Here is a 23,264-nt window from a genome sequence, read left to right as displayed (position 1 = left end):
AGTAAAGTTAGTCTGAGTGTTAGAAAATTCAACACATTTTCCAATGTAGTCTTCTTTCCCTCAAGATAGTGACCTCCAGCTGTTACACATTCCTTGTTCTGCTCGCGTTACCCTCTAAGTGAGTTGTAGGTGGGCTTTCTTCTTTCAAGAAATTATTTGACGCTATCAGAGGCAATTTAAGGCTTTCTTCTCCCCACTGGTTTTGTTTCCATCATTGCTTCTGGAGACATAGGTAGGGGAGTGAGGGATTCGCTGTGCTTGGGTGTGATCAGTGGTGACTACTAGGTAATTATACAACACTATCTGGAGACCACAGTTAAACCATTTCCAAATGTTGGAGTTTATTATCTTGAACAGAATAGTCACTAACCTGTTTATCTCAGCCATGTGACAAAATAGGATTTGAGATATCACTAAGACATTTGTTTGACCTGATAATGTTTTTTGGTTGCTATGCTTATTATACTCACCTATTTATACAGTCAAGGAAGGCTGGTATGTATGACTATCTCCTAAATGCAAATGTGGATCCTTTAGCTGTAGAATCATTCCAACAGGAAGCTTCAATATGATATGAATTCTAGCATCCAGGAGGGGCTATGGGATGTGATAGTGAGGTGTGTGTCAAGCCTGTACTGATGAACTTTTTCTACAGTGTCTCAATGTGTTTCAGAAAAACCTGAGCCAACACACACACACACACACACACACACACACACACACACACACGTTTCCATTGATTATTTATCATTTCAGCCACAAAGAAGGTTGTGTAAACACAGCCTGAATGAATTAGGTATTAATTCCTGATTCTACATTAAGTCGTTGAGGAGCTGACTTTTACTGAGGAGAGTTTCAGCGTTATTTAAAAGGCCACAGAGAGATTAATCTGTCAGCTTCTGAAATGTTCTGAAATGAAATGCTCCATGCCCAGACCAGAAAAAACTAAATGAACTTTGAGGAATCAAGATTGTAAGAAATAATGAATTTTAACTCACATTTAAAGGATGTGGTGTCTGTCTTAGTACTTTTTTCCTAAGTGCTGCCTCAATCCAAGAAGTTTATAAGAAAGGGTTATTCAGCTCATGATTCTTGGAAACTGGGAGGTCCAAGGTTGAAGGACTGCATTTGGAGAGGACCTACTTGCTGCCAGAGACCCTGAAGAATCCCAAGACTTCACAAAGTTTTACGTGGTGAGAGGAGCACATGACAGACACTCAAACCAGATTATATAACAGCCCCACTCCAAGATCATAAGTGGATTCATCTACTAACCCATAAATGGACTCATCCACGAGGGTGGCACATCCATGGCCTAGACACTTCTGAAAGGCGCCTCTGGTCCCTCCACTTTGCAGTGGAGATCAATCTGAACATGAGTTTTGCACGGGGCAGTCAAAGCATAGCAATAGCAGTCTCTTCTGCTGTTGCTGCCGCCATGAATATAGCAATGATGGAGCTACCCAGAGCATAACGGAATGGAGAAAATGTTTCATGTGTGTTATTTAATACATTAGGGATAACAAATAATTACTACAAGATGAGTACATCCATCTAGAGGATATGTTTGTAACTTAATGCAGTCCTGGAATATTGACTAAGTAACTGTCTGTGGTTACCCTGTGTGTCTGTATAGGCTGAGAGAGTACCCTCTATGTGGAATGTGCTCCCAAAGTCCACTCGTGTACTAGGGATAAATACTGATCCACTACCAGAGGCCCCATAAATTAACCAGACCTCCAAATTAACATTCTCATTCGGGGGGTCTGGAACAGACCTATGCTGGTTTCCCAGCTGTCAGTCGAGGGTCATGAGCTCCCCCTTGTTCAGGTCAGTGGTCTTTGTGGGTGTCTTCAACCTGGTTTTGACCCCTTTGCTCATCACTCTTCCCTCTCTGCAACTGGATTTTAGAGTTCAGCTAAGAGTTTAGCTGTGGGTGTCTGATTCTGCTTCCATCAGCTACTAGATGAAGGCTCTAGGATGGCATATAAGGTAGTCATCAGTCTCATTATTGGGGAAGGCCATTTAAGGTAGCCTCTCTACTTTTACTTAGATTATTAATTGGGTTAACCTTGTAGATCTCTTGACATGTCCCCAGTGCCAGATTTTTCTTTAAACCTATAATGGCTCCCTCTATTATGGTATCTCTTTTCTTGCTCTCCTCTATTCTTCCCCTGACTCAATCTTCCTGCTCTCTCCTGTCCTCCTCCCCCCTCCTCTTTTCCCCTTCTCTTTCCTCTAACTCCCTCTTCCCTCCCCCGCCCCTTCCCATGCTCCCAATTAGCTCAGGAGATCTTGTCCCTTTCCCCTTCTCCGGGGGACCATATATGTCTGTCTCTCTTAGGGTCCTCCTTGTTTCCTAGCTTCTCTGGTGGTGTGGATTGTAGGCTGGTACTCCTTTCCCCTATGTCTAAAATCCATATATGAGTGAGTACACACTATGTTTGTCTTTTTGTCACTGGGTTGCCTCACTTAGGATGGTGTCTTCTAGTTCCATCCATTAGCCTGTGAATTTCAAGATTCCATTTTTTCCCACTGAATAGCACTCCATTGTGTAAATATACCACATTTTCTTAATTCATTCTTCAGTTGAGGCGCATCTAGGTTGCTTCCAGGTTCTAGCTATTACAAATAATGCTGATATGAACATGGTTGAACAGATGTCCTTATATGAATGTGCATCTTTTGGGTATATGCCTAAGAGTGGAATTGCTGGATCTTGTGGTAGACTGATTCCCATTTTCCTAAGGAATCTCCGTACTGATTTCCAAAGTGGCTGTACGAGTTTGCACTCCCACCAGCAGTGGAGGAGTGTTCCTCTTTCTCCACATCCTTTTCAGCATAAACTGTCATTGGTGTTTCTGATTTTAGCCATTCTGACAGGAGTAAGATGGTATCTCAGAGTTGTTTTGATTTGCATTTCCCTGATGGCTAAGGATGTTAAGCACTTTCTTATGTGTCTCTCAACCATTTTAGATTCCTCCATTGAGAATTCTCTATTTAGTTCTGCACCCTACTTTTTAATTAGATTATTTGGTGTTTTGATGACTAGCTTCTTGAGTTCTTTGTATATTTTGGAAATCAGCCCTCTTTCAGATGTGGGGTTGGTGAATATCTTTTCCCATTCTGTGCTCTGTCATTTAGACCTGTATCACAAGAACTTCGAGTCATTAAAGAATTAAAGAAGATACCAGAAAATGGAAAGATCCTATGCTCTTAGATAGGTAGGATCAACGTAGTGAAAATGGCAATCTTGCCAAAAGCAATCTACAGAGTCAATACAATCCCCCATTAAAATCCCAGCACAATTCTTCACAGACTTTGAAAGAACAATTCTCAACTGTATACGGAAAAACAAAAGACCCAGGATAGCCAAAACAACCCTGTACAATAAAGGAACATCCGAAGGCATCACCATCCCTGACTTCAAGCTCTATTATAGAGCTATAGTCCTGAAAACAGCTTGGTATTGGCACAAAACAGACAGGGAGACCAATGGAATCAAATTAAATACCCTGATATTAACCTACACGCCTACGAACAACTGATTTTTGACAAAGAAGCTAAAATTACATAATGAAAAAAAGAAAGCATATTCAACAAATGGTGCTGGCATAACTGGATGCTGGCATGTAGAAGACTGCAGATAGATCCATGTCTATCACCATGCACAAAACGTAAGTCCAAATGAATCAAAGACCTCAACATAAATCCAGCCACACTGATCCTCTTAGAAGAGAAGGTAGGTGGTACCCTCAAATGAATTGGTACAGGAGACAGCTTCCTGAACATAACACCAGTAGCACAGACACTGAGACAGACAATTAATAAATGGGACCTCCTGAAGCAAAGAAAGGGAATTTTAAACTCCACGCCTCATAAATAATTGCCACGGACTTTTCCAGCCTCGATTCCCACTTCTCCATAGCAAACCTTCATGTGTGTGTTTGTTCTTGAGGTAACAAAGGAATGGCAAGAATTTGCCAAACTCAAACCTCCATGAGAGGAACTGAGCAACTCGGCAGACCCGTCCCTCCCTCCAGGCTTTGGAGTAATTGGGGGAAATATTTTAGTATTCTGATTGGCTAAATAAAAGTCTCATCACTCACAAATGTAACTGATTGGGGCCCTGTAAGTCATTCACACTTGGCTAACAGTTTGGTCCACTGATTCTTTTAATCAGCTTTTGCTGTGATGACACCCATATTATATCATTTTTCTTCTCAGAGCAAGTGGGAGAAAGGACTTAATGGACCATCTTATATTCGAAGACAAGGCAGTTTAGTTGGTTGAGTGGCCTGTTCAAAGGCATACAGATATTTGAGCCCAGAAGTATTTCTGGTAGCTTCTGCATTATGTATCCCCTTACCGTGTGCCACTTCTAGTCTTTCTGGGTGAGATGAATGGCTGAGAGATAGTCTCTGCACCCAAACAACAGAGCAACTGGAGAGGTAATGCCAAGTAAAGATATGAGGAAGGATGTGGCCTGTAGCAGGTTGCAGGCTTTCTGTTCACAGAAGTCTTCATTAAGGTAATACTGACAAGGGTAGTTAAGACATTGTCATTTGGAACTGGTAGTCAAACTCTGGGCCTTCACATTCCTAGAATGTCCTGGGTCACTGAACGCCATCTCCAGAACCTAGGACCTTAGCAGTTTAGAATAAGGACAGCAGGCATTCAAGACGGAAAGCCACCATGAGCAAGGTGCAGTTTGAGTGAGCGCCACAGGGCCAGTGGTCCACTTCAGTAGATGTGGACTCTGTCAGAGTGAGCAGAGGGTAGATAAGGAATGCAGAAGCAGTCTGTGGACACATTTGCAAGTGTAGCATCCAAAGTCCAGGAGCATGTTAACATTTTTGCCCCAATTCAAAGCAGGCTGTGAAGAGAATCTTTTTCTCTGGTAGAACATCTCATATTTTTTAAGAATTTAAAACCTAGTCCAATTCTGTCCCTTAACATAAATGTGAAAGCAGAGATCCAGAGAGGCATAGTAGCTCGTCTGAAGACACACAGCCCATCCTGGCAAATTTTGAGTAGATTTGAAGTCTGATTTCTACACTACCCAGGCAAATATCCCCTCAGTACCAACTGGTTTCTTCTGTTCTTAAAGGACAACAGCATAGGGGCATGTGATTGTCCCTGAATTTGCTTAATATCACTTGAAGCACTGATGATCTTATTAGATAGAGAAGATAAGTCAAAAACAAAAAACCAGAAAAGTGAATGGATGGCCCACACACCCAATTCCTTTCACATCAGCTGGGTTCTTTAATCCCTTGTCATAATTTTCCCTTTTTCAGGACACATACATACATACATGCATACATACATACATACATACACAAACATGTTCATATGTGTATACAAAGCATACATGTAGACCTTAAGTGTACATATGCATACATATAACTGACTAATGTACATATTTCTATGTGCATACATTTTCCATGCATTCAAATGGTCAACTATCTCCACACTCTCGTAAAATTTATTAAATCCTTTTCCAGGTGATTCCCTCTGGGTTACACCTCCAGAGTGTGATATTGCCCATCCTGTCCACTCTTTTCCATCAGTTTTTCAGGGGCTCACTCTTTGGCTATGTGACTGTTAAGCCCTCTCCTACAGAGGTAATATCAATGAAAGCCAGAGGCACTCCATATAAGATGCTCTGGATTCTATTTATTTATCAGTTGGAATTTCCCCTCATCCTCTGAAGGAAAACACACTGACTTCCCAGGCATTTCTTATCTCCCTGTGGGACAATCAAGGTTGGCTTTCCTATTGTCTAAGAGGTGGCTCAGTGTTTAAGAACGCATCTGGTCTTGCAGAGGATCAGAGATAGTTCAGTTCCCAGGACCCACATCTGTCAACTCACAACTATATCAAGTGATCCTACACCCTCTTTTGGTCTCTGTAGGCACCTGCACTCATATGCACACACACTCATTACACATGCATGCACACATAATTAAAAATAAGATCAATCTTCAAAAGAATCTTTTAAAGACTAGCTTTTCTCTTCCATCTCACAGGATAGAACCATATATCCTCCTCTAGAATTATTGTTCTATTTTTCAATATTTCAGTTTTTAATTATTTATTATTGTTGTTGCTAAGTTTGTGCATGGACGCGCACGTGTGTGTGTGTGTGTGTGTGTGTGTGTGTGTGTGTGTGTCAGCACATGTATGGCAGCCAAAGGACAGTTCTGTGGAGTTCATTCTTTCAGTCCACCTTCATATGTGTTCCAGGAAGCAAACTCAGGTCACCAGTCTTTACTGACTTACCCACTGAGCCATCTTGCCGACCCCCATATTTTGTTCTTCTTGTCCTTTTTCCTTACTAGACTGTGAATACATTAGGGACAAGGATATTAAATGACTCTCTTCTTCCTCTTCCATGATTCCTGCTCTTCATTCCTCTTTATGACATTGTAAGTTCCATTGTGTGTGTGTTCAGTTCCATGAGGGACTAAGTCCACTGTCTGAGGGTAATGTTAGCTTTCACCTAAACTCACTTCAGGTCTCTGTCCTCAAAATCCTCTAGGCTATTAACGGAAATTGGGTTATTCACAATAATGATAAGATCCTCTGACCTAGTGGTCTAAGGTTTTTTATTATATTATATATCAAATCAATAATAAAAAGGCCCATTTCTATCTCCTATAAGAATATTTTGAGGTCTATAATAGATGATAAAACATTAATGTTACCTTTAGAGGATGTCTTAATTAGGGTTTCTAGTGTTGTGAAGACACCATGACCATAGCAGCTCTTACAAGGAAAACATTTCACTGGGACTGGTTTACAGTTTCAGAGGTTCAATCCATTATCATCATAGTAGGGAGCGTAGTAGTGTGCAGGCAGACATGGTGCTGGCTGCATCTTCCTCAGAAAGCAACAAGAAATGGACTGTGACCAGAAGGCAACAAGAAATGGACCGTGATGCTGAGCAAAGCTTAAGAAGTGTTAGAGACCTCAAAGCCTGCCCCACAGTGACACACTTCAACAAAGCCACACCTCCCAACAGTGCTACTCCCTATGAGCTTATGGGGGCCAATTACATTCAAACTACTGCATTCACTCCCTGGCCCCTATAAGCTTATACCAATATCATAATGCAAAATACATTTAATCCAACTTCAAAAGTCCCCACTGTCTATCACAGTCTCAACAATACTTTAAAGTGCAAAGTTCAAAGTCTCTTCTGAGATGCATGTAATCTCTTAACTGTAATACCCTATAAAAGCAAAATTAAAAAAAAAACAGATCACATACTTCCAACATATAATGGTACAAGGTATACATTACCATTTGAAAATGTAGGTAAGGGAGCATATTGAGGAAATGCTGGACCAGAGCAAGACCGAAAACCAGATGGGCAAACTCCAAACTCTGCATGTCCATGTCTGATGTCAAAATGCTCTTCAGATCTCCAACTCTATTCATCTGTGTTGACTACAACACAGTTCTTTCTCTTTGGATGGTTCCACTCCCTGTTAGCAATTTTCCTCAGCAGGTGACCAATGGCTTTGGCATCTCTGACATCTTAGGGTATCCAAGGCAATCAAGGCTTCACCTTCACGGCTTCACTAACTGGTCTCTCTAGGCCTCCATTCAGTAAGACCCCTGACACATGCCTCACCTCTGTGGCTTTCTTTAGGCTCAGAGACAAATTCCATAACCCATTTCTTCTATCCTTAACTCTAACACCAGAATGACATGGCTGAAGTCACCAAGGTCTTCTGCTTGCTGGAGCTGGAACATGGCCTCCTCATTCAATTACATCTTCACTAGCTTTCTGTTTTTAATTGTTACCTTTACTACCTATGCTTGGCTGTCCTTGAACTAGCTCTGTAAACCAAACTAGCCTTAAATTCAGAAATAGAAAACCTCTGCCTTCTGAGTGCTGGGATTAAAGGTGTGAACCACCACATCCAGCTCTAAACTCTTCTTTAATTCCTTTTCACAAGTTGGAAACTTAGCTGGGTGGGATCTTGCCCTGAGGTCACCACTCCCTTTATTTGATTTCTTAATCGGTTTATCTCCTTGAACACAGGATTTAGCTCTATTCCACTTCCTGCCCCCTTTTCTCAATATGTACATTTTGTTTTTTTTTTTTGCTCTGCTTGCTCCTTTTCATTATAAACCTTCACTATAGCCACACATCAGTCTATACTAGGCTGTTTGAGGATTTCTTCTGCCAACAGAATTAACTCAAAACTCTTTATTTTATCCTCAGGCAGACTTTTTGGACACCGGCAAAAAGCAACCACATTCTTCACCAAAATATCACAAGAATGATCTCTAAGCAACACATTAAAATTCTTCTCCTCTGAAACCTTTTGAGGTAGCCCTCCACAGTTTATCAAATCTCATCAGCACCACTGTCTACCATGTTCCTACTAGCATGGCCCATTAAACAGTGCTTAAAGCATTCCACTGCTTTTCTAACCCAAAGTACCAAAGTCCATATTACTCCAAAAAAAAACACGGTCCAGCCTATCACAGCAATACCCCACTCCTGGTAGCAACTTCAGTGAAGAGACACCATGATCATGACAACTCTTACAAGGGAAACATTTAATTGGGGTAGCTCACTTGTAGTTTCAGAGGTTCATTCCATTATCACCATAGCAGGGAGCGAGGCACTGTGCAGGCAGACATGGTGCTGGCTACATCTTAATCAGAAAGTGACAGGAAATGGATGGTGACACTGAGAGAAGCTTAAGCAAAATAGAGACCTTAAAGCCTGCCCCACAGTGACACACTTCCTTTAGCAAGGACACACCTCCCAATAGTGCCACTTCCTATGAGCTTAGGGAGGCCAATTACATCCAAACTACCACAGATGGCCGTGCTGTATTTGTTTATTTATTTAATTTTCATGGTTTGAGAGGTATTTTTACGTGGATGTGTTTGTGTGCACATGGATGGTCAGGTGTACATGCATATGTATGTTTATGTATGTGGAGGCCAAAGGTCAATACTGGGTATTTTCCCCAGTTACTTACCTCCTTAATTTTGAGACAGAGCCTTTCATTAAGCATGGAACTCTCTGGTTTGGCTCGAGCAGCTGAGAAGTAAGCCTGAGAGATCCTCCTCTCTCTCTGCCTCCTCATCACCAGTGTAGAGCACAGTCCCACCCTTGACTCTTTATGTGGATGCTAGGGATTGAACTCTGGTCCTCATGCCTGTGAAGAAAGCACTTACTAACTGAGTCACCTCCCCTGACCCTAGTTTTAAAAAACACTTTAATTTACCAATAAAGGTTCACAGTTGATGTGACATTTAAGTATTTCTAAATGTCAACATATAGTGTTTGCTGCTCCCTTCATATACACAGAAGAAAAAAGTCGTGACTTTCAGAAAAATGAGTCTTATAAAAGGAAAGCTCTTATAAATCAGATTTTTAACTAGAGTAATGATGCCATTAATACGTTGAATTAAACCTCCATCCCCTTCTCCTTGAATGGAAAAGGACGAGCCATTAATTAATTAATTATCTCACTGACCCACAATCACTGCTTGTTCTCTAAACCCACAGACAAAATTTCTCTGAACAGCAACATGATGCCTGTCACCATGGCAACAGAGTTAGCGATAACATGAAACCATGGAAGACAGTTACCCAGCAGCCCCTTTAATTTTTACTTTTCAGAAAACAGGATGGTTTCTGGACAAAGAATGTTAGGAAAGACTGTGAGCCCCACTCCAGCTGGTGACAAGATCGGGGACTCCCTGCTCTTTAAGAGGGGAATCTTTTCCATGTGTGATTTCACATTCTGGTCACATTTCAAATCTTCTGAATTTCTCTTCCCCTTGGGAAGTTTACATGGGAAAGGGTCCCCTTCACAAGGTCAAACACCTTTTGTCATGTTAATCCCACTCTAACTGCGCAGTATCTCTGATTAAGAACTTCAGGAGGACAACCATAGATTTCTTCACTCATGTTAGAGTATGTATTTGATGCTGCGAATGCTGAGTGGCTTGCTGTGCTTAATGCTCATTTCCGTGAGAAGTGTTTCATTTGAGAAACTGTGATGTGAGCAAGCACTGATTTGCCTTTGGATATCTCCTTTTCTCACCAAGAGTCGGCTTCTTGTTTATTGCAGGATTTCTCCAAGCAGGAATTGACTTTCATTAGCACATTCAATGAAACTATGTTTTTAAACCCTGTTTTCTCTTATCATTTCAAATGAAGACATCAGATCCCCAAATTTAAGATCATGGAGTAGTGTGCAACACAGGTACCCACCCTCACCCTCGGAGCGAGGCACGACCTAGCTCTAGTTAAATCCCCTTTTTCTGAGACCCCGTCCATGCTGACGGTGTTCCTCTAATGAAGCAGCCCAGACAGGAGTTCACTTTTATTCGGTGACAAGGATATGATTTATTTTCAATAATTTACACTGGATGCTATTCTGGCTCAGGCTAGAGAGTGATTTTCAATACTAAACATAGTCATAACTGTTTTATGGAAGAACATTGCAGTGAACTCAGCAATAAACCCCACTATACAGTGTGTTAATAAACAGCAGTAGCAGACAATGTTGGAGATGTGAGATTTATACTAGCTCTTACAATTGAGTCAAAGTCCCCTGTGTTTCAGCAAAGCATTCCTGCTCAGAGGCTGCAGCTCCTCATTCTGGAACATTATCAGGAAGACAAGAATGAAAATCAGAAGCAAGTGCAAAACCTTGCTGCCTGTGCATGGGTGACTGTCAGAGGCTTTGCTTTCTAGTCGTGAGAATCCTTTTAAAATATGACAGACTTTATCAGAAGTGAAAGGAGTAAAGCAAGTGTCCTGAAAACTAAGCTTATGTCAGTTCAAGCTGGGAGAAGCCACTCTGAGCACGGGTTGTTTGTGGACGTGGTGAGAGATAGAAAAACAGGATGACTGGCTGTGAAAGAGGAAGCCAACAAGGTCTGTTGCATGAGTGTGTACAATGCCTCCTCTCAAACCTTAGGGCATAAAACACAATGGGAGCCAGGCAATGGTGGTGCTCGCCTTTAATCTCAGCACTCGGGAGGCAGAGGCAGGCGGATCTCTGTGAGTTCAAGACCAGCCTGGTCCACAAGAGCTAGTGCCAGGAGATCCTCCAAAGCCACAGAGAAACCCTGTCTCAAAGAGCTAGTGCCAGGACATCCTCCAAAGCCACAGAGAAACCCTGTCTCAAACAAACAAACAAGCAAAAAAGGAAAAACAGACAAGCAGAAACCCACAATGGGAAATGAGGAAGAGTGAGTCTGAGAGTTCCACAACCCTAAGAGCTAGACAGGTCCTTCCTCCCTCGCCCCATTCCTCTCCTTCCTCAAGCAGAAAGGAAAAACATATTCATGCATCTGTTCCTTAATTTCCTCCTTCTCAGAGTAATACGTCAAAGTAGCTAAGAACCTCACAAAGCTTGCCACCATTTTAAAATTTGTTCTGCTCTTGACCATCTCGAGTTTCCCCTTCAAACTTCAAGCTTTGGGACGTGCTTGAAGAGTTGTGCCAATATGCTTTTTCTGCATAGCAGAAAGTTGGATATAGTTTCTGTCCTCAAAATAGGACTGTCAATATAGCGGGGAACTCCAAGCTTCCACCTTCAAGCATGCCTTGCCTAGACTGGACCTAAAAGATTATGTCTATCAAAATACTGATTCATCTGGTGATTTTTTTTTAAAGACACTACCTAACAACAACAAAAGATAGTGCTTAGCATGGCAAGCTGTTCCTTAGGTGAAATGACTGTGGATGTTGGCTCATTAGAAAAATAAGGGAGGGACTGGCTCCTGGCACCCACGCAGTGACTCACAAATATCCCTAACTCCAGTTCAGGGGATCCAACTCCCTCTTCTGGATTTCTCAGTACCAGGCACACATATGGTATACAAACATACATGCTGGCACAACTCTTATACCATAAAAAAAACAAACTTTACTTCTTTCAAAAAAACAAGAGAAAAATAAGGGGAAATTTAAATTTATCTTGGATAACAAATAGTGTTACAAAGACTGCAAGAATGAAACTTACAAAAGAGTAGGTAGTATGCCAGTTCATTTAGGAGTTTGTCATTTGTGTTTTGTGGTGTGGTTCATGTGACTATGGGCTGTCGCAGTCTTCTGCATACCTTCAGAGTGATGCCTCTGTCCTAACCCACCATGGCATTTCTACTGCATTTCATTACTTTTGACAATGTAAATATCCTTGTGAGTATGAAAAGAGAGACAGAGACAGAGAAAAGCACACAGGATAGGATGTCTTTTATCTGCTTATGAAACCCACATGGGTTTTTTTTTTCTCCTGCAATACAAGGAGACCTAGGGAAGAAATGATACCCAGGCTCTAAGTCACTAAGAGTGACACTTTCCTGATGCCTAGGATGACAACTAAGTCTCAAGCCACACCTCTGTGTAGGCCTGTTGAAGTAGTCACAGTGGAGTCATCCTGAGCTTAATTTAAGCTGTAAAATGGTGGTGCCTTTACCCTGGGTAGAGTGATGATGAAGGAGCTCCATGTGTTAATAAACTCCTCTTGCTATAATCAATACCGGAGAGCAACTTCAATGAGATTTACTTGACTCATGACTGTGTCCTGTCACTCTGGACCTCTGATGAGGCAGCACTTCAGGTTGGAGGTACCCAAGGAGCAAAGCTGTTCACCTCATGGCCACACAGAAAAGGAGGAGGAGAGGAGTAGAGGGACAGGCTCCCATAGTCACTGTCACAGACAGGCCCCCAGTGACCTAAACCCTTCCTGCTAGGTCCCAAGAGTACCTTCCTAGGGACCAAGGCTTTAACACATGGGCCTTTAGAGGATGTGCAAGTCATAAACAATAGCACTTCATAAGCAATTCTCAGAGCCTTTTAACTCTTGGGAGACTTAGTTCTACAAGGACCCAGAGATCATGGTGTAGAGTCCTGCTGCACGGGCTTGAAAGGGGGTTTTTCTGGACCTTGATCCACATGCTGAGGCCGTTTGCCATTGAAAACTACACACAGAACAGATATGACAACTTTCCTTCTTTACATTGTAACAGGACAATACTTCCCAGGATTACTGTCATGAGCATTTGGCTGGATACTAGTCAACAAAGATACAACTCAATCTTTTTTTCTGCAATAGTCATCCAACGGATAGAAAATAGAATTTATTTTCCAAATGAACATATCGAGGTTTTATAACCTTCTTACTTGACTAATTAAAATGTTCTACTAACTATTTTTTAGGGTAACTTTTTTTTTGAAACCTGTTAACCCAAATCCTACCAGAGCTCAGAATATTTTTGACTAGAACACTTAAATGTCAGGCTTGATTAACACAGTAAGTGCAGCATTCTGTCAGTTTCATAGTAACTGGCTGCACACAGAAAAAGCATGACTTTTGGTGATAATTTTACACGTTAGGGTTTCTATCATTGTCATGTTTCTTAAGATAATATTTAGGAAAAAGAAACTGTACTTAGTAAATCAAGAAGAAATTCTTACTGATGACTCCTATAGCTAGCAATACTATTATTAACATTTCATCAGGTAGCTGGCTAGCCCCCTCCTACTGTTTACATATCACTATTAAAGTTGTTTTACTTCTTGGAGGAAATCTAGGTCATTGCATGTGTATTTGTGTGCGGTTTTTTTTTCTATCAAGTAAATATCATGAGTGTTCTCATGTTATTTACTATCCTGCGGTGTGATTTTCCTGCCTGTGGAGTACTCCATGGTATCTTCTTTGTGGAACAGTTTGGGTGCTGTGCTGTTTCTTATCATCATTTCCTTTGTGTTTATAAAATCTAAACCATGTGCCTTTATACACATTAGACTCTACTTTTAACACAAGGCTGTTGATGATATTAGAACCAGAACAATTCGAACACATGAATATAAACAAATTAGTTGACTAATTGGCCAACTAAATGAGACACATTGTTAAGAATGCTAACCACCGTAATTGATCCAAATAGACCCAAACACCTTATTTTGGAACAAGAAAAAAATCAGAGAACATTTGAGAAAAAAAAGAAATGACATCAAAGGGAAGTAATAGATATAACTCTGTCTCCTAAGAACACAGTGTGAAGAGGGGCTGAACATAACGTTCTGGGTGACAGGTTGTCATTGTTTCTAAAGCCTGGAGTCACCATGAGATTCTGAACAATAGCAGAAAGTAGCAGGCATTTCCATTTTTAAATCAAAAAATCTACATTAATAAAAACAAAGTCACAGATGGGCGTTGGTGGCACACACCTTTAATCCCAGCACTTGGGAGGCAGAGGCAGGAGGATCTTTGTGAGTTCGAGGCCAGCCTGGTCTATAAGAGCTAGTTCCAGCCTCCAAAACAACACAGAGAACCCCTATCTCGAAAAACCAAAAAATAAAATAATAATAAATAAATAAATAAAAATAAAAACAAAGTCATGAGTTGAGTTACATGTGAATACTCGCATGCTTGGAGACATGACGGTTTGCTGAGGTGTCACTGGAGTGAGTTGCGTGTGTGTGTGGTAAAGAACAGAGTGCTTTGTAGGAACCCAGAAAAGACTCCCATAGAGTTTCTGAAAATTTTAAATCAGAGAACGTTGTCCTCTCGGAGGAAGAATGAAAGGTCAAAAATGCTGCCTCTGCAGATTGATGAGGAAGCCTTTGGGCAGAAGCAAGGCATGCTGGGAGTGGTCAGCAAGGAAGGCAGTAACCACACAACCAAAGGGGACGAGCAGAGGCCACGGAAAGCACAGACAGACACGAAAGGACGGGAGAACGGAAAGGAGAAAATGCTGGCAGTGGGGCACCAGTGGAGGACATTAAGGAATTAAGGCTGGAGGCGGGTTTGGGATGGGAGGTGCGGAGGGGGGTAAACACCCAGTCCTCCAGGCAAGAGGAGGCACCCACACCTTATGTCTCAGGCAGAGGCCATATCAACACTGATTGATTGCCAAAATATTTAGACAAAGATGGGAGAAAACAGAATCCTCGGGTTTCCCCTCGCTTGTTGGAGTTGTGTAGCCATGGTAACTGTCCCTCTCAGGAGTGGCTTGATGAGTACCTGTGGACACTGAGATCTAATAACTGGTTCTCTTCCCTGCTGCTTTTCTTGCTGGTGGTGGTTGCTTTCTGTCCTCTCCCAGCTTTCTATCGGAAGGGCGCTGTCTTTTGTTCCCCACAGGATGCTGATCCAGGTTTGCCTGTATTTCTACTGTAAATTTTTGTGGCGCTGCATGAAGTTTGTGATGCGGAAGCTCACAGGAAGGTGCGAGCTGCAAAGGATTTGCTACAGCACCAAGCCTGGAGCTTCTAGAACCATGAAAATCGGTGAGCGAGGAGTGCATGGGAAGGCAGGGTTCAGGGTTGTGGGATTGAGAATGCCATATGATATATAAGTAAATAATATTCAAGCCCTCATAACCGGTTATAGCTAACGACATTTGTGTGTGTGTGTGTGTGTGTGTGTGTGTGTGTGTGTGTTTGTCATTGCCTTAACAGAGACATCACTGAGGGATTCGAAAAGTAAGGTAAGGAAATAGTTTCCTCATTTTTCAGTGACTTTTCAGTGAGGGGCTTATCTTGATCAGAAAACATACAAATTGTGGAACAGTGACACGGCTCAGCGGGTAACGGTGGCTGCCACCAAGCCTGGGTTTGATCCCCAGGTCCCACATGGAGAAACTGACTCCTCAGACTATCCTCTGACTTCCATACATGCTGTGTACTGTGTGCACCCCACACAGCTATATACACAATGGAATAAAATGCTTTAAGACAATAAAGACTAAAATAAAATTGCAAGGACAAAAATATATCACTGGCCAGAAGCTAATGTAAACAGAAAGTAATATACATTTTTACATATGTAACAGTTTCTAGGCAGACTTGTAAAGTTTAGTCTAGTGTTGAATTAACTCATTTTATACCACCTCTTAAATCATAAAACAATAATAGCCAGCGGTGGTGGTGCACACCTTCAATCCCAGCACTTGGGAGGCAGAAGCAGGCAAATCTCTGAGTTCAAGGCCAGTCTGGTATACAGAGTGAGTTCCAGGACAGACTCCAAAGCTACACAGAGACACTCTGTCTAAAAAAAAAAAAAGAAACAAAAAGGAATTGTAATAACAGCACAGGGCTGGAGAGAGGGCTCAGTGACTAGAAGCTCTTCAGAGGACCCAAGTTGGATTCCCAGCACCCACATGGGCTCACAAGCATCAGTAACTCCAGTCTGGGGTATCTGACACCCTCTTCTGACCTCCAAGTGCACTGCACACTCCTGGTACACAGGCATACACACAGGTAAAACACCCATACATACAGAAAAAAAAGTAATTTTTAAAAAATAGTAGACAGTTGACTATCTACATAAGAGAAAATACGCTTTATTTTGCAAGATTTTTTAGTAATTTTCATCTTAATCTTCTTTAACTTTGGCAACCTTTAGACTATTGGGGGGGGCTCATTCTATCAGGTGAAAAGGAAACCATACCAGTGTAATATAAATAGCTTAAAGCAAATGACAATGAAAAGAACAAAGCAAAACACAAACCTTCTGTGTGACTGCTTTATGTCAAATACCTTGACTGGGAAGATGGCACTACCCCAGTTGTGGAAACACACAGTGCATTGGGATCCAAACACTCACCAGTCTGTTTCTAGAGCCCACTTTCAAATAGAAGTGTAGTACTTGAAGCCTTCGTCCCAGGAGGTATTATTTAAGCCACTGAAGCTAATGAAAGAAACTGACTGAAAGATGTTTTCCAGCTGTTGCAGACATCAGTGAGTGTTCACCCCGATGCCATCGAAAAGACTATTGACGACATCATGGAGCTGAAACAAATTAACCCTGACATCAACCCACAGTAAGAATGGGACTTGCGTGTGAGAAATACAGAGCACAGATCACATGACTGTGTCTGCCTTTTTTCTCTCTCCCCCTTTCTCCCCCCCCCCCCCCCTTTTTTAAAATAATTATCTGCAGTGTTTTGATTTCTGGATGAATATTAAGTAAAACAGAGGTGCTTCACGTTTGTAAGTGGCAGTGACTTTAGGCTTTGGGTTTGTAAGCTTATGGGCCTCTTGCCATGAATGAGAAAAGGGGTGTGCAAGCTGGCAGCAAAAATATGAGATCATGAAAGCCCATTCATCAACAGGACGCCACTTGATTTCTGTGCTTTACATTAGTTTCATATGCTCAAATCATAAATGTGCTTACACTGATTCCGCTCCATCTAGAATAGTCCTTCAGGTCCCTCATGAATATTCCATCATGCAGGGCTGAAAATCTTGGAGACAGTTCCTACCTGCTTGTCAAGAAGACAGGCCTGTGTGGGAGGAAGAGATGGTTTTTATCTGAATACTTTAGAACTTTATAATTTATTCCTCTCATCTTGGAAGTATTAAAATGCATTTGGCAATGTTCGTGACATTTTAAATTAGCTTTATATTTCCCACTGGGTGCAACAATTTTTCAGTGAAATTTGGACCTTACAGGCATTAAGGAGAATTAATTCTAAATACAGGTATATTTAAAGATAGCTTGAAGTTGGTAACAATCAAACTGTCTCGTAGATCTATGTGCATGAGCACTTCAGATGTCACTACTGGGAAAGACTGTTAATAACAAAGATGGAGACAGAGTTAAAGGGAATTTCAGAGTATGTTAGGCACTGCTCTTTCTCTCCATCTATCCAGGAGCTCAGAAAAAAAACCTCTATTTCCTCTAAGCTAGTAAGTAAGTTGTACATTTGCCTCATTCAGATGTTAAGGTTGATTTAATTATTTTAATTATGTAGTAAATATAGCTTTAAAATTTTCTCATGGCCTGGAGAGATGGTTCAGCAGTTAGGAGCACTTAATGTTCCTGCAGAGAACTTGAGTTTGGTTCCCAGGACCCAACTGGCAACTCACAGCTACCTATAAATCCAGTTCTGAGAGATCTGATGCCCCCTTCTGGCTTCTGCAGTCACTTGCATGCACATGATGCACATAAATTCAGACACATACACAAATAATAAATCTTCATTAAAATTTTAAAGCTGGCATTTTTATTTTTTAATAAAATGTAATTACATCATTTCCCTTCTCCTCCTCCCTTACAGCCCTTCTTACCCCTCTAATTCATAGCTTCTTTTTCTCTAATTATTATTGTTACATATGTATGCATAGATATAGATATGTTCAACATGCTATGCACTCACAGCAGAATGTGTACTGTATGAATCAGAATCCATGCCCATGAGAGGGAATTGAAGGAATAGGACTGATTTTTTTTCTAGCCCTGGAAAATGAGACTAGAACAGTGGTTCTCAACCTGTGGGTCTTGGCCATTTGGGGTTTGAATGACATTCTCACATGGGGTCACATATCAGATATCCTGCATATCAGATATTTGTGATATTATGATTCATAACAGTAGCAAAATTACAGTCATGAGGTAGCAATAGAAATAATTTTATGGTTGGAGGTCACCACCACAGGAAGAACTGTATTAAAAGACCGCAGCGTTAGGAAGGTTGAGAACCCCTGGACTAGAAGAATAGACATCATAAAACAAGCAGGACCTGGAAGGGGAATGGTGGAGGTAAATCTTTCAGAGCACACAGAGGAGATGTCACCATGGCCATCGCCACTGCCATTTTGTTTCTTTTATTTTGTCTAAAAGTTTCTTGTCCTGAATCTCCTGAGGGCTCCCTCCCTCTTTCCCTCTCTCCCTCTGTCTCTCTCTCACTCACAGACTTTAGAAGTAAATGGAATATACCCACCTAAATGGTCCCCAAGACTCTGTCAACCCTGTTTTTACATCTTTCAGGCCACCTTCCTGAAGGCCTCCCTTGTTTGTTTTTAAGTCAAACCGTTAAACTTGCACTTGCACAAAGCTACAATGAAGGGAAAGGATTTTCACAGTTCAACAAAAAGCGTGCTTCTAGCCAAGCATGGTGCGTGACTGAGGCAGGAGGATTGTCTAGAATATGAGGCCAGCCTGGGCTATGAAGTGAGTTCTAGGCCAGCCTGAGGCCATGTCTGGAGAAACTAAACAAGGAAGGAGAAAAGGGAAGGGTGAATATGTACGTGAATGTGCACCCCTGAAAATCACGTGGCGATATTTACACAACTGCTAGCATACAGGCATCAAGTGAGCGAATGCCGACAGCACACGAGTCCTCTTCTCCTCACACTCAGCCCTTCTGTGCTTTAGGTTGGGGATCTCTCTCCAGGCTTGCCTTCTGCAAATTGTGGGTTACAGAAACCTCATTGCAGATGTGGAAAAGCTGCGCAGAGAGCCCTACGATTCTGACAACCCCCAGCACGAAGAGATGCTTTTGAAGGTGAGTCCTTCTCTAACATCAGCCGATGGCTGCCCAGCTCTCAGACCAGGCTGTTGTGTGCGTCGAGGACAGCAAAACGAGTGAGGCATGGGTGCTGTGGCAGACTGGCAGGGTGGCTTCTCTTGCTGGTTGGGGGCAAAATTTTCATAGGAGAAATTAATCTGAGAAATTAACATTAAAGTTAGTTGACTTTTATATCTGAGAAAGCATCAGAGGTGATTTCCATGAGGGAGGGGCACCTCATACTTGGCTCAAGTTTGGGATTGTTTCAAATGTGTTGACAGCTGTAGGAGAAACGAGGCAGTGTTTGTCAGAGTGTCATGGGGTTTTTAACTTACGACTGCAATACACATCAAAGACAATAAGGTTGATTTCTGCTTCAGCAATAGCCCTCTGGGGAAATTACCCAAGATCCTCACACTGATTATTTATTCATGTGACTTGGCAAACATTCAAAGAGCAGGTTAAAGGTTTAGACTCGGCACATTAAAACTGCCAGGAAGGTAATGTGGAATTGTAAGTATTCCTTGCTTCAAATCTTGTGAACTCTAATGCTGCAGCATCATCAAATAGCAATAAAACTTTCCACAAAACACCAAACTATGTGGTAAATAAAACCCCAAGAATAAAGTGCAGAGCAACATTTGGAGGTACTAGCTAAATTAAAATGTTTTAGACCTGCACTTCTGAAAATAGACACTCTCCTGGCATCAAGTGTTCCTCTCTGTCTTCCTCAAATTAAAATGGGCAGTGATGGGCTCCATAGCTCAGGGGTTAGAGCACTGGTTTTGTAAAATGGGCAGTGATGAAACAAGGGGAGGGGCTGGAGAGATGGTTCAGTCAAGAGAGCACGCTGCTTAAAGTTGGTGGCTCTCAACTGCAAGTAACTCCAGCTCCAAGGGCTATGATACCCTCTGCTGGCCGCTTCAGGCACCTGCACTCATGTGTGTGTAGTCATACACTGATCGCATATACATGGTTTATCTCAAAAAAAGGAAAGAGAGAGGGGGGAGAGGGAAAGAGGAAGGGAAAGGGAGAGGGGGGAAAGCATTTGTTTGTTTATCTGCCTCACCTTTGTTTAACTGGAAATGTCAACAGATGTAATTTTTTAATGTGTCTTGTGTTTTATGTGAAAGAGTGCGTGTTTTGTGTATACGAGTACTTAAGTTGGTGATTCATTTATCTCTACTAAGTAGTGCTGGATCTGAGGTGAGCATAAAAAACTGAAGAAACCTCATTCTTGCTAATTTCAGCTAGCCTACTCACTGAGTTCTGCCTTCTCCTATTGCCCATCTCCCTGACTGTTTTCTAATGGAGGTTGTCAAACTCAGCAACATTATATAATAGCAAGGATCAAGGAAAATTAGAATAAAATGAATAAGCACAATTAACAGCCTGGTTATACATGTCTGAAATGCTTCACAATGGCTGAGATAAACTCAAAATTAGCTGATGGTATTTGGATGCCTGCAATGTGGCTTGTCTGGTATATGAACTGGGTTATAGTAGGATAGCAGGTGTTCAGCAAAAAGAGGAATGGGGTGAATGCGTGATTCACTGAAATTTCTTAGTCAGAGTATTCTAAAGAACTGACAGAATATATATATTTTATTAGAGTGACTTACCAGCTATTGTTCAAGTAATCCAACAATGGCTGTGTTTCATCAGTTGCAATCTGGTGCTGGAGTCCCAGGGAATTCCTAGAGAGCTGTCAATTTTCAGTCTGGGTTGAAACCCTGAAGCAACTGCTAGAATTGGTGGTTCTAGCACCAACAAAGGCCCAGGAACAGGGCAGATGGGCTTGCCAGTGAGAGTGAGGACAAGCAGGCAAAAAGCAAAGATTTCCCTCTTCCATGCCCTTTTATGTGGCCCAGATTTAGGTTGGGCTTCCCCATCTCAAGTGCTCCATCTGAGAAAAACCTACTACAAATGTGCCCAGCTGCTTGGGTTTCTGTTAATTCAGATGTGGTCAAGTGACAGCCAAGATTAGCCATCACACTTAGCTATATGTTAAGAATAGCTAAAGATGGCACAGAGCAGACACCAAATCCTATTTGTTAATTTTGAATTTATCTCGGCCAGTGTAATGCATTCATTTCAGACACATGTGACAACTCCAGTGGTTCTCAACCTGTGGATCACAGCCCCTTTGGGGGTCAAACAACTTTTTCAAAGGGGTCGCATATTTCTGATATAATTCATAACAGAAGCAAAATTACCACCATGACATAGCAATGAAAATAATTTTATGGTTGGGCATCACAACAGCATGGGGAACTGTATTAAAGGGTTGCAGCATTAAGAAAGTTGAGAACCCCTGGATTAGTCTGTTAATGTTTACCAGTGGTTATAATATGAGTATGTACATGCTATCATTCCGATGTCATGGCTAAAGAAGAGGGGTAGTGATTATTTTCTTTGTTTAGAGGTAAGAAAACTACATTTATTTTAGTTCAGGCTGACTATCACATATATAGTAAATAGTAAATCCACAACTGTTTACTATCGGGTTTAGCACTTTTTTGTTTTTATTGTTTTGAGACAAAGTCTTGCTATGTTATTGTGAATTGGTCCTGAACTCACCATGTAGCCAAATAGTCTGTCTTTGACTTTGGAGCAATCCTCCTGCCTCAGCTTCCAAAATGCTGAGATTACAGATGTGAGTCACCATGCCTGTCTCTGAGCTAGGTCCTTTGAGGACAGGCTTTTCCCTTTTGATCTTACGTGGTTTGCAATGTAGTCAGGACATGCTCTACATCTACAGAAATCCCTAATTCTTATCCACACCAAATATGTCTCCAGTGGGTCTGCGCCCATTCTCTTATCTTGCTATCGTCTCCAGTTTGGCTTTTACAGTATTCTAATCCTGAACCTGACTATCAGACTCTTCTCTTCCATCTTCTAAATACTGACAGAGAGGTTTTCATGAGGCAAGTATAGCCATTAAGATGGATTATTAACCCTAGACACCTGAAATCCCAGCACTGGGGAGGCCGAAGCAAAAATGACGGGCCTTAAAGATCCTTTCTCAAACAAAGCAAAACACCTTCAAACTTCCTGTGTGCTAGCGCGGAGTCCATATTGCTCAGAGCAGCATGGTAGCCCCTTCCTGATGTATCTCTTTCAGCTCTATCTGCTGCACCCCCTCCATTACATACAGCGCATTTCACCATAGCATAGGGGAAGCTGTGACAACCAAGTGTCCAGGAATCTTCCCATGCTGCTCTATTGCTATTCGTTGCTCTCTCAGAAGAAGCCACCTGGCTTTCTTAATTCTTATTCTCTGGATTTTGAAATAATGTCTAGCCTTCCTGAACACACACAGATCTTTATTCTGCCCTTCTGGGTATTTGGGTTCTAAGTATAATAATATTGAAACTCTTACTGGATGTTTGCTGTGTTCTGGTCACGACAATAAATCCTACACTGAGTTCTCCGTCTTAATTCTCACAGTGCCTTGTGCAGATGTACTGGTATTGTCTCCATTTGGAGAGGGGCATGAGAAAACCGAGGCTGAGAAGTAGCCGTGCAGGCTCACATCATTAGAAAGTGTTCCAACCACTACACTGCATTATCTCTTCAGAGGAAACCATGCCTGGTCTACTGGCCAGTGCAGGTATTTAATTGCCTGGGTTCAAGCTTCATCTTTAAGATGAGTGATGAGACCCTTGCTTCTACATCACAAAATTGTTGAGGACAAGAGTCAGCAAGCAAAAGTCATGGGCCAAATTTAGCCTGTCACGTCTGCTGCGCGGCCTGTGTCCAAGAACGTGCGGAGGGTGTCGGGTATTGAAAACACAGAGACTCGTTCAATGATATAAAGAGAACTTTAAACAGGCTCCAAAAAGGTTCAAGAAAACCTCCTAAGAAAGGCTCCCACCAGAGAAGCTTCTGCTCTCTCCTCTACCCTGGCTGGTTCTGCTCTGACACCAGAGATGGATGTGTGTGGGTTTTGAAGGTGCGGTTAGTCTTTG

The 23,264-nt window shown here is 41.8% G+C and overlaps 1 protein-coding gene across 3 annotated transcripts in view; it reads left to right on the top strand.

The window, feature by feature from the left end:
• The window catches only part of Elmod1 (ELMO domain containing 1), a 62,740-nt gene that overhangs the window by 20,184 nt on the left and 19,292 nt on the right, over nt 1-23,264 (top strand). For all 3 annotated transcript variants that reach the window (XM_013112996.3, XM_005069545.4, XM_040729919.1), the window contains exons 3-6: nt 15,144-15,289; nt 15,461-15,489; nt 16,727-16,824; nt 19,161-19,290. In XM_013112996.3, the coding sequence (XP_012968450.1) occupies nt 15,144-15,289; nt 15,461-15,489; nt 16,727-16,824; nt 19,161-19,290 (403 nt within the window). The remainder of the gene's footprint in view (nt 1-15,143; nt 15,290-15,460; nt 15,490-16,726; nt 16,825-19,160; nt 19,291-23,264) is intronic.

This window comes from Mesocricetus auratus, unplaced genomic scaffold (assembly GCF_017639785.1).
Source record: "Mesocricetus auratus isolate SY011 unplaced genomic scaffold, BCM_Maur_2.0 Super-Scaffold_100022, whole genome shotgun sequence".
Taxonomy (NCBI): domain Eukaryota; kingdom Metazoa; phylum Chordata; class Mammalia; order Rodentia; family Cricetidae; genus Mesocricetus; species Mesocricetus auratus.
This window is presented reverse-complemented; position numbering and strand designations above follow the sequence as displayed.